General features: G+C 41.8%; 2 protein-coding genes across 2 annotated transcripts; one reads left to right on the plus strand and one right to left on the minus strand.

The window, feature by feature from the left end:
- LOC107646529 (alkaline/neutral invertase A, mitochondrial-like) lies at positions 6,025 to 8,741 on the plus strand. Its single transcript, XM_016350712.2, has 6 exons — positions 6,025 to 6,862; positions 6,936 to 7,095; positions 7,175 to 7,386; positions 7,470 to 7,963; positions 8,072 to 8,120; positions 8,232 to 8,741. Exons 1-6 carry the CDS (start codon positions 6,092 to 6,094, stop codon positions 8,556 to 8,558), a joined length of 2,013 nt encoding a protein of 670 aa, XP_016206198.2. The 5' UTR covers positions 6,025 to 6,091; the 3' UTR covers positions 8,559 to 8,741.
- On the minus strand, positions 8,902 to 10,908 carry LOC107648494 (protein RTF1 homolog). The gene has a single exon (XM_016352336.1). The coding sequence runs from the start codon at positions 10,906 to 10,908 to the stop codon at positions 8,902 to 8,904; it is 2,007 nt and encodes a 668-aa protein (XP_016207822.1).

Below are 11,310 nucleotides of genomic sequence, written 5' to 3' on the forward strand. Positions count from 1 at the left end.
ATTTTATTCGATTATGTCTTCTTATATTTTTATGATTATTAAATCCATGTCAATGGAGTAGAAATTCCACTTGACATGGGGGTTAATTAAGAGGAGACACTTGAGTTGGAATGCTCAAGTGCTTAGTTACATTGGACGTTGTAGGCTAATTTTGTACCTACTAACACTAGACCTCCCCAAGGGAGAGGACTAGGAATTGCGGGTAAGAGTTAGTTCAATCACTATAATTTCCCTTATTCAGTAAGGGTTAACCAAGTGAAACAACAACCTCTTTACACTACACTTGAGAAGATTCCAACAAGGATAGAACTTCCAATTAATTATTCCCCCAGTCAAGACATTTTAATATTAATAATAATTCTTAGTTAATTGCTTTAATTTACAATTACTTTTAATTACTCATTATCCGACTTAAACTTTCTAGAAATTTTTTGATTAATAAATTAGCACTCTTTTCTGCAACTCGTTGGGAGACGACCTGGGATTCATACTCCCAATATTTTTATTTCTAAAATTTGTGACAACCTCTTTTAAATTGGTGAGGCAGATCTTAGCTGGTTAAGAGCTATACGTGCAACACTATTCTTTTATTTGAATTCTCTTAATTGGTTAACTTCTGCCACGCATCACTCAGCCTATCCAATTGAAGCTTCTGCAAAGAGGATTAGGTCGTCTGTGAAGCAAAGATGTGAGAGGGCTGGGCCCTCCTTACACAGCTTAATAGGTTTCCATACATCCATATCCAACGCCACACTGATAAGTTGAGATAGGCGCTTAATACAGAGAACAAACAAGTAGGGCGAGAGGGGGTCCCCCTGCCGAATGCCTCTAGAGGGGGCGAACTCCTCTAAAGCTTCACCATTCCATAAGACCCTCATCCTAGCCGTCGAGATACAAGCATAAATAATGTTCACCATATACTCTGGCAGCCCAATATCCTGCAAGGTATCCTTAATAAAGCTCCAGTTCAGCCTGTCATACGCCTTCTCTAAATCGATCTTGATTGTCATCCAACCTTTCTTGCCTTTCCTATTACGCATGTAGTTTATGACTTCCTTGGTGATAATAATATTATCCGAGGTATGCCTTCCTGGAACAAAGCTGCTTTGAGTCGGCTTCACCACTTTCTCCATGATACCTCTCAGCCTTCTCGATAAAATTTTAGTAATGACCTTATAGGAGACATTGCATAGAGAGATAGGGCGCATTTGCTTCAGAGAGACTATAGGCTCGACCTTTGGAATGAGAGTGATAAGGGTCTCATTAATCTCCCAAACCTCCGAGGGCCTGTTGAGAATTTTTTCAACCAATCTGCACAGGTCCGTTCCTACACTATCCCATTTCTTCTGATAGAACATAGCCTGGATTCCATCTTTTTCCGGGGCCTTGAAGCTCCCCATAGAGAACAGAGCACTCTTTATTTCCATCCGGGAAATGCTACTATCAATGCTTGCAAGGTCATTTGTATCAAGAGGTGGGAAGTAGTTCTTCAGAACGAAAGGGGTGTCTGGAACGTCCTCGGTGTACAGCCGGCTATAGAAGCTAGTTGCCATTGTTTCCAGGGTTGTGCGCTCATATACCCAATTCCCATTATTGTCCTGTAGAGCCTCAATCTGGTTTCTTCTTCTCCGGGCCATAGTTGAAGTATGGAAAAATTTGGTATTACGGTCCCCAAACTCTAACCAATTACAACGTGATTTTTGGAACCAAAGAAGCTCCTCTTGGGCCAAGATCTCCTCATATTCCTCCCAGAGATCCCTCTGCAGTTTCTCCAAATAGAGGTTCGGGTTCATATTGAGACTATTTTTGATGCCTTGAAGCCTCCTTAAAATCTTTGATTTTCTCCGGTGAATATTACCAAAGACATTATGGTTCCAATTTTTTAACACCTGCTGGAAGTTTTCCATACATGAATTCCAATTCCTCTGAAGGTTCCAACCTCTGTTAACAACATCATCAAAGTCAGGGTGGTCCAGCCAAGCGGCCAGAAATCTGAAGGGCCTCCTTCCCTTATTAGGAGGAGCCTTAGGGGCAAGACGAAGAAATAGAAGAGAGTGATTAGACTTCAGGTCTGGCAAGTGCTGGATGGAAGCTCCTAGAAAGGTGATCTGCCAGTCGGGATTGGTAAGACCCCTATCAAGCCTTTCTGCCAGAGAACCTCTTTTCCAAGTATACGGGCAGCCCGAGTATCCAAGATCAAGTAGACCACAGTCAGACAAGCAAGCATTAAAATCGAGGCACGCCCCGCCCTGTCGAAGCATAGCCCCCCCCACTCCGTTCATGATCATACATAATGGAATTAAAATCACCTATGGCACACCAAGGAATGCTAGCATCCCTGCTGATTTCACGAAGATCCTCCCAAAGAGATTTCCTGAAACCTCTATTCGGGCTCCCATAAACGGCTGTAAGCAATCACTGATTTGCATTCTTGTCTTTTATCTTCATGTGGACAAATTGAAAAGTATGGCTCATCACCTCCACCTTCCAAAAGTTTGAGTCCCACAAACACCAGATGCCTCCTGACTGCCCTCTCGCCTCCACCACAAAACTACCATTTAGCCCAATTCTGTTCCTGACCCTCTCTCCCCGAACACCGCTAATGTGGGTTTCCAGCAAAATGACAAAATTCACATCAAGGTCCTTCCTCAGATCTCTAATAAGAGTAGAAAATCCCTTACCTCCAGCTCCTCTACAATTCCAAACTATAAAATTCATGATCAGCTAGACAAAAAAGATGGTCATCCAGACCCAAGATACCTCGACTAGAAGCCCTAGGCGCTGCCCCCCATAACCTCGGAAGCCTTTGCATGGAACATCGGTTCCTTACCCTTGGTGGACTTTTTATTTCCCTCCTTGGCTGTGCCCTGTTGCTCGCTTGGAGCCCCTCTACTGTCTCCATCCTCCCCCATCAACACAGGGGTTTCACGGCGCAGACTGTCCTGGTTTAAGAGGGGTTTGTGGTTCGCGTTGGTCTCAGATATTCTGTTAAGGTTTGTCGCTAGCTGGTAGTCTTCCCATTGCTGTTTCGTGACTTCCCTCATCCTATCAAGAATGGCTCCTTCCATAAGCTCTCGATCCGTGTTCTTGGAGGATGAAGATGCCGTGTTGTCCATGTTGTTGATAGCAACCCCCAGGGAGAGTACACCCTTGTCCATCAGTTTTTGTTTGGGTTTAAATCCTTTTTTTGTTAGCATAGGCCCAATCTTCAGGGCAGTAGTTTTTTTGGGGTCCCTGCGGGTTTTTACCCACTCCGGGTTTCCTTAAATACACTTTAGCTCCTTCCTCTTTGTTCAGTTGGTTTCGGGCTTGACTCGGCGGCCCAGCATTGCTCTCATTTGGTTTAGGAAGGGTTGAGACAAGAGCTCGATCAGGGGCCTTGTTAATGGGCTTGGAATAGTCTGGTTCTTTATTAGAATGATCTTTTATAGAAGCCTGGTCTGAAATCACCAATTTGGACCCACTATGCATGGCCTCTTCCGTTTGCAGATTATCTTGCATCTCATCATCCCTTTCCTCATACAAGGCATTAAATCTGGATCCTCCCTCATTAAAGGTGTTCTTCATATTGTCGTTACTTTCCTTATGAGGCATGGCAGTAGAGATTTGACTTTGTTTTTTATTATTCCTTGGAATTTTCTCCTGTTTTCTTCTTTGGTACCTCCTTACCATCATCCAGGGGCCAAAATCAGGGGGATTTTGATTTTCCCGTTGCATGATATAGTCATTAATGTGTTCCTGATTATCCGAAGTTTCCCGATTTACTTCCCCAGTGCTGACCTCAGCCCTACCTACTCCTTACCGCTGTCGCTCTCTCCGCTCCGCCTCCCATCTCCATTGCCGGTTGAACAAGCTTATTCCCACCATCTTCACTGCACTATTTCACCTTATGGCCATATTTTCCACAGGAGAAGTAGATAAGATGTAGACCTTCATATTCAATATTTAACGTGTTTCCAAGAACAGAAATTCTGGGCACTAATTTTTTTGACAAGTCAATCTCGACGCAAATCCTCGCAAATTTTCCTCTTGAGTGTATAGAGGTCGCGATCAATTTTCAGCATATGCCCAATAGTTGAACCTACCCTCCATAGGAAACGGTGGTTATATAGCTCAATAGGAAGGTTGGGGATGCGAATCCAGGCAGCAATCTTTCTCACATGGTTCTCGGTCGTTAAGAAGAAAGGTCTCCATCTCTGAACAATAAGATAATGTCCTGCGATCATCCATGGTCCTCCCATAAGAGCATGGGAGTAATCCTCTTCTTCAGCAAAGTGCACCAAGTAGTAGTCTCGGTCCATGTCAATCACGCTGATCTTCCCTTTCTGTGCCCAGTCACGCTGCAAACGCTGCTCGATGAAACCTAGGGCTACTCTCTTGCCTAGAACTTTAACGATCAGCGCATTCTTCCACGGCTTGCACCAGTCCTCAAACTCTTCCTTGGACACTAGGATAATGGGGCATGGATCGAAAGGTTTAACACTTAGGTCCTCCTCCTCCCTATACCATTGGTCTTCCGGATTAGGCTGATCCTCGCCCATGTCATCGCTATGAGTAGACATATTATCTACCAAGCCGCCTGGGGACGAGAGTAGGCACTCCTTATACGAACTTTTGTTCTTGCCATCTGTTTTATGAGAAATGTCTTGATCAAGATCCACCCTGTCTCCTTGTCGATTTAGATCTAATTCCTCGCGAGACTTGACCTTCTTCGTACTTCGTTGAACCAGATCCACTTCCTCTGTCGAAACCCTAGCAGAGCTCTCGGTAGTCATTGAGTTCTCTCAAGGTCTCACAGGAGATAGATGCTAGGCAATTCTAATAACTCAATTCATACCATTTTTCCATCAACAGAGATGTTGGGATGACTTGAAGTCAAATGTCCTTTAGCTAACAAGTAAGGAGCACCACACGATCAAGAAGGAGCACAATTAATATTAATATTGTCTAATAACACCAAATATTTAAATCAATACAAATAACACAATATTATGCATTAGTCTAAAGTCTTATGCATTCTAAACATAAAACATTAACTTGTAATCTTATAATGATTAATAACACAAAATACTAAGGTTTACAATACTTAAATTCCACATAAGAATAACCATGATCCATCACTAATAATATAAAATATTAATTATGTATGATGACTGGGCCACCGGATCGAGTTCGGGTGACTTGAGCTATAGCTCGGATCCGACCCAAAATAATGACCGGGTCTATTTTTGAGACCCTTACCCGACCCTAAACCCGGTAAAATCACACCAAATTAGCCCCTAAAGTGTTCGGGGTCGGGCCGAGTCTTCGGATCGGACCGGACCATGTGCACCCCTAGTTTTTATCAGTAGTTAATCAACAATATTTAAAAATTAAAATTAAAAATATATTATTAAATTGTTAGACTAAAAAAATTAAATTAATAACTAAAAATATTAATTAAAAATAATGAATTTTTTTGGTGATATGGAGTTTTTTTTTCTTTTTCATTTTCTTATATGAGTTATGAATTTTCTAAGTAGCATATTTTTGTCAAAGTAATATTTGTCTTCAGTTTATATAGCGTAAAATTGATTATGTTTTTATGTGGCTTTTATAATGACACTGAAATAATATATTTGAGTTAGTTTCTAAAATTTATTAAAGTGAATTAACATGGCAACATGAATTAAATAGAACTTATTAAAAGCACATTCTAAGACCGAATTTTCCAACAAAGGAGGAAGGGTAGTAAAAAAAAAGAAAAAGGTCCTAGTTCCTGAATGCTGACCCGAGCATAACGGAACATTTCACTGATCACAAAACGAAGATCATCATCCAATAGTTACTTATAGATCATCCACATGTGAGATAGAGTATCCCATAAATCATCTTAAAATAATTTGTTTGCCAAAATTGGTGGAAAATGAAAAATCAACGTGAAAAGTGTGAGCGAAATTAGAATCTTTGTTCCTTGCGCATCGCAGTTTCGCCTATATAATAATAATAAATAAATAAAATAAAATGTCACATTCTAACCACCTTCGTATTGACAGTTAGTTATTCAGTTACGTTCTTGAATTCTTTTTTTGTTTCCCTGGATATTCATGTTATGATCGGTACGAACCTTATTAGCATTTGCAGCATGAAACCATCTCCGAGGATGCTCATTAGTTGCAAGAATTCTTCATCGTTTCTTGCAAGATGTCACCCCACTACTCCTCGTGCAATGTCTAATAACCTTTCTTCTACCAACAACATTCACTACCCTCTTCGCATGTTGGGTTTTGCACGAATAATGAACGGTAACCACAGAGCTTTTCGGTTACCCTCTTCAAGATATTTTAGCCATTTAACTTCAAGGCCTCAAATATTCCGTTCACCGGCCGCAACCAGAATCAACGGCGACGTCACCACTGCTACCGTGAATGAACTTGGATTGAAGCCTCGGAAGTCAAGTGTGAATGACAAAAAGAATCTGGAGATTGAGAAGGTTTACATAAAGACGGACAATGGCATCGATGAGAAGCAGTTAGTTGTCGAAAAATCAGCGGACAAAGAGTCTGAATTAGAAGCTGGGGGTGAAGAAGATAATGCAAGATCAGAGAATAAGGTATCTGAGGGTGTGGCTGCTCCAATTATCAACAACAATGGTGAGGAGGAGACAGACGTGGAAAGAGAGGCATGGAAGCTGTTGCAAGAGGCACTTGTTACGTATTGTGACACCCCTGTGGGAACGGTGGCTGCAAATGATTCCAGTGAGGAGTCTTTGAATTATGATCAGGTCTTCATTCGGGATTTCATCCCTTCAGCCCTTGCTTTCTTGCTCAAGGGGGAAAATGAAATCGTCAAGAACTTTCTCCTTCATACCTTGCAACTCCAGGTACCTCCTATATATTATTCAATCAATACTCTCACTTTTCTCTTTGATGATATAATGTTTGGTATTGCAACAGAGTTGGGAGAAAACTGTGGACTGCTATAGCCCAGGGCAGGGGTTGATGCCTGCGAGCTTCAAAGTTAAAACCATGCAAGTTGATGAAGAAAAGGTAGAAGAAGTTTTGGATCCTGACTTTGGGGAATCAGCTATTGGTCGTGTTGCGCCGGTAGATTCAGGTTAGTATTTCTGAGAATTTTTGTAATAATAATCTTATTTGGAAGATTGGTACTTTATGGTTGGTTGTGGTTGACATAGGATTGTGGTGGATCATTTTGCTGAGGGCTTATGGGAAGCTGACCGGTGATTACAGCTTGCAAGAAAGGGTGGATGTTCAGACAGGCTTAGAGATGATCCTTAACTTGTGTTTAACCGATGGCTTCGATATGTTCCCATCTCTGTTGGTGACTGATGGTTCTTGCATGATAGATAGGAGGATGGGAATTCATGGTCACCCTCTTGAGATTCAAGTGAGTGAGGAAGATTTTGATATAGATAACAAGGGTTTAGATTCAACATATTAGTTAGCTAATTATTTTACTTTGGTTTGCAGGCGTTGTTTTACTCAGCTCTACGATCAGCCCGTGAGATGGTTAAGGTGGATGATGGATCCAAGAATCTGGTTAGAGAAATCAACAACAGGCTGAGTGCACTCTCATTCCACATTAGAGAATACTATTGGTTGGATATGAAAAAGATGAACGAGATATACCGGTACAAAACAGAAGAGTATTCGTTGGATGCCACCAACAAATTCAACATATATCCAGAACAGATTCCTCTGTGGCTAATGGATTGGGTTCCACAGGAAGGGGGATATCTCATTGGAAACCTTCAACCGGCACACATGGATTTCAGGTTCTTCATGCTTGGGAACCTGTGGTCCATTGTTTCATCTTTGGGTACCCCAAAACAGAATAAGTCCATTCTGAATCTCATAGAAGCAAAATGGGATGATCTTGTTGGCCACATGCCTCTTAAGATATGCTATCCTGCCTTGGAGTCTGAGGAATGGCGCATAATCACTGGCAGTGACCCAAAGAATACGTATAAATTTCTTTAATTCTTTTCCTTTTATGGTGTTGTTTAGATGTTTTAGTACTTTGGTGACTTTATAGTCAGAGTTGATTCTAAGACACATTTCAACTTGTGCAGCCCTTGGTCATATCACAATGGTGGATCTTGGCCAACACTTCTATGGCAGGTAAATTTTTCTTTATGGGAATATTATGATCATGGAAGTTCAATGGTGTCGTTTCATAATTATTTACCCTTTCCCCTTTGGTTTAATATGTGATTCATTTTTGTCATTCAGTTTACACTTGCATGCATCAAAATGGGGAGAACTGAACTTGCTGAGGATGCAGTTGCTTTGGCTGAGAAAAGGCTTCCAGTTGATTCATGGCCGGAATACTATGACACTCGCACCGGCAAGTTCATCGGGAAACAGGCCCGGCTTTATCAGACATGGACATTAGCCGGCTTCCTTGCATCCAAGATGTTCTTAAAGAATCCTGAGACAGCAGCCATGTTGTGCTGGGAAGAGGACCTTGAGATTCTTGAGACATGTGCTTGTGCACTGAGCAAGAGTGGGAGGGCTAAATGCTCTCGCGATGCCGCCAAGTCTCAGATTCTTGTTTAGGATTCTGCCAACATTGTAAATAGTACATTCTTGTTCCACATTGTTGTGACTGTGAATAATGCTCCTTCTTTTCACTTTTGTACATTTGTAAATATCTTGATATTCATTTTTCTGTTCATATAGAATGTTCCTTTTTGCTTCCCCAAGATTCTACCAAGTATAAACAATGCCAGAAACAATTATAGCATGATTATTGTGTTTTCAAGAAATAGTGGATGTCTCAACCACCAGAACACAGATGAACAAACACATTAAATACTAAGTGCTCAAAAAATATCTGGTGACAACATTTTCTACTTGTCAAAAGAATATGATTGAAGTAAAAAAATTGAAACTGAATACTCTACAACAGCCCTCTTCTTCTCTTGTAGTCGCTGATAGTTAATGTGAGAGCATGCCTACCTCCATCGTTTTCAGGCACCTGCAACCCAACCGTTGCTTCTATCTTCTGTTTCCTTGCCAAGAACCCATTCTTCAATCCCTGTGGTCCGCCCAAATCCTTAAGTTCAGCCAGTGAAATAGGCAACTCGAAATCATGCATCATGTTTGATTCTGTTCCGCAATCCACCGGAGCCAAAGTATCCACCAATTTCCCTGCACTTGCAGCAGCTTCCAGTGCTGCTTCTGTGGCTTTAAACCCAACAGCATTACCTGCTGACACACTTGGTTCTTCAACCTTAATTTCATGCTTCTCTCTATTATTACTAACTTGATGACTCTCTTCTTGTTTAATCTCTTTCCCTTCTGCATTGTAGTAATTCCTAGACCTTGTCCACCTCCTAGAGAATGGATCATACCCTGCCTCACCCAATTTCAAATTCACCTGCAAATTCCTATGCTCAGACAAGTTCTTGAAATTATCAACCTTGTTCTTTCTGTTCATCTCAGCTAATCTTTTAGCCCTGCTGTCCTTATCCCTGGCTTCGCGCGCCGCGTCCAATTCCAGGAGCTTGGCGCAGATCCTCTGCACCTCGGCCTCATCGTTCTTGCTCTTTGCTACCTCCATCAGCCTCTTCAGCTTGTCCTTCTCAACCGCGACATTAAGCGGCCGAGTAGGCGCGGCTTTCTTCTCCTCCAGCATCTGCTTCACAGTGGCTGCAGAGTAGACATAGTTATTCGTTCTTCTAATGGCCTCTCTCTTGTCCAAAACACTCGCCTTACTCGGCATGTGGCTGCAACTTCTCTCAATTTCCCTAACCCATTGCCTGAACTCTTTCTCCAACGGCGAAGAATCCGAAACCACAGCCATTTGGAACCTCTTGGCAGAGCTTTCACTTCCCCAAACACAAACAAGGTACTTGTGAGTGATTCTGTTCTCAACCTTGTAGTGCCTATTTGGATCGCCACCATCAACACTCTGAACCATGCAGAGTCTGTAAACAGCTCCACTCTCTGATTTTCCAATCCCAATTCTAACAAAGCACCCAACAATTAACTCTTCAAAGAATGGTTCATTCAGCCACTTCACAAGCCTCGATCTCCTAATGGTGATTTCCTTGATTTCTTCAAACGTTGGCATGTTTGATTCTCTCAACATGTTCTTGTCATCGTCATCGTCACTATCAGCCAACCCTTCAGAGGAATCTCTATCACTGTCACCGCTCTCGCTCTGGCTTGAGCTACTTGAAGTAGTTGCTGCTTTCTTCTTCATTGGAATCCCCTTATTGGTGCTTGATGATGATGGTTTTCCATGGTGAGTGTCTACCACTTGCTGCTTCATCCTCTTGGCTCGCAACTCGCTTAAGACATCGCCTTTGGCGGCGGTCCTCTCGGCGTGTCTGGTGGAGGAACGAACCTTGGAGGAAGATGATGATGGTGGTGGTGGTGGTGGAAGAGGTGATTGATGATTGATCATGTTCTTTGAAGTAGCATTGTTGTTGGTGTCCCTCTTCATTCTTAATTGTTCTTTGAACTCCTTTTCGCCTTTTTTGGCAGCTCGATCGGAGAGTATCATCTCTCTTTCGAGCTCAGTCATGTTTGCTAGCCTCTGCTTGTCATCTTCATTCTTGTAGAGATCACTGCCAACATCAGATTCTTCATCTTCATCATCATCATCATCATCATCATCCTCCAACAACTCTCCTTCATGGCCTAATTCCCTCTCAGTTTTGGTGAGGTCCAACCTCTTCTTGAGAGGAACGTTCCTTGATGACGATGGCGGCTTCTTCTTGCTTGCTCCGCCGCCCTCGGCGTCGGAGTCTTCCCCTCTGGACTCACTTCCACCATCATCTCCTCGTTTGGATTTCTGGTTTCGCGGCTTACTACTAGTACTATTACTATTGTGGCGCTTTCTGTGCGGGGAGCTGGTTCTTCCAGCTGCCTCCAGAAGCATGTTCTCCAAGTCCGCCATAATAATAATAATAATGTTAATGAAGACGAAGATCAGAGCATGTATACGTTGGTGTTGGTATTGGTATTGATTGAGAGAGATAGCATGTTCCTGGACACGTGCATTGGAGCTCGTTTCCATAGAAATTAAACTAACTCCTACGAGTACGTATAATCTCCGCATATCGTATTTGACAGCTTCAAACAAAATATAAACATGTGTATAGTTAATCGTCATTTCCATTAAAAATCTACCGTATATTTCTAATTTTACAATTAAAATATATCGCATGTTATTTTTTCATTATAATTAGAATCAAAATTTTTTCTCTAAAATTAAAAAATTTGTTATAAAATAACTAAATAAATAAATAAAAAAGAGATAACAAATAAAGAAATATAATTAGAAAGAGAGAGAAAAAGG

This window comes from Arachis ipaensis, chromosome B06 (genome assembly GCF_000816755.2).
Source record: "Arachis ipaensis cultivar K30076 chromosome B06, Araip1.1, whole genome shotgun sequence".
Taxonomy (NCBI): domain Eukaryota; kingdom Viridiplantae; phylum Streptophyta; class Magnoliopsida; order Fabales; family Fabaceae; genus Arachis; species Arachis ipaensis.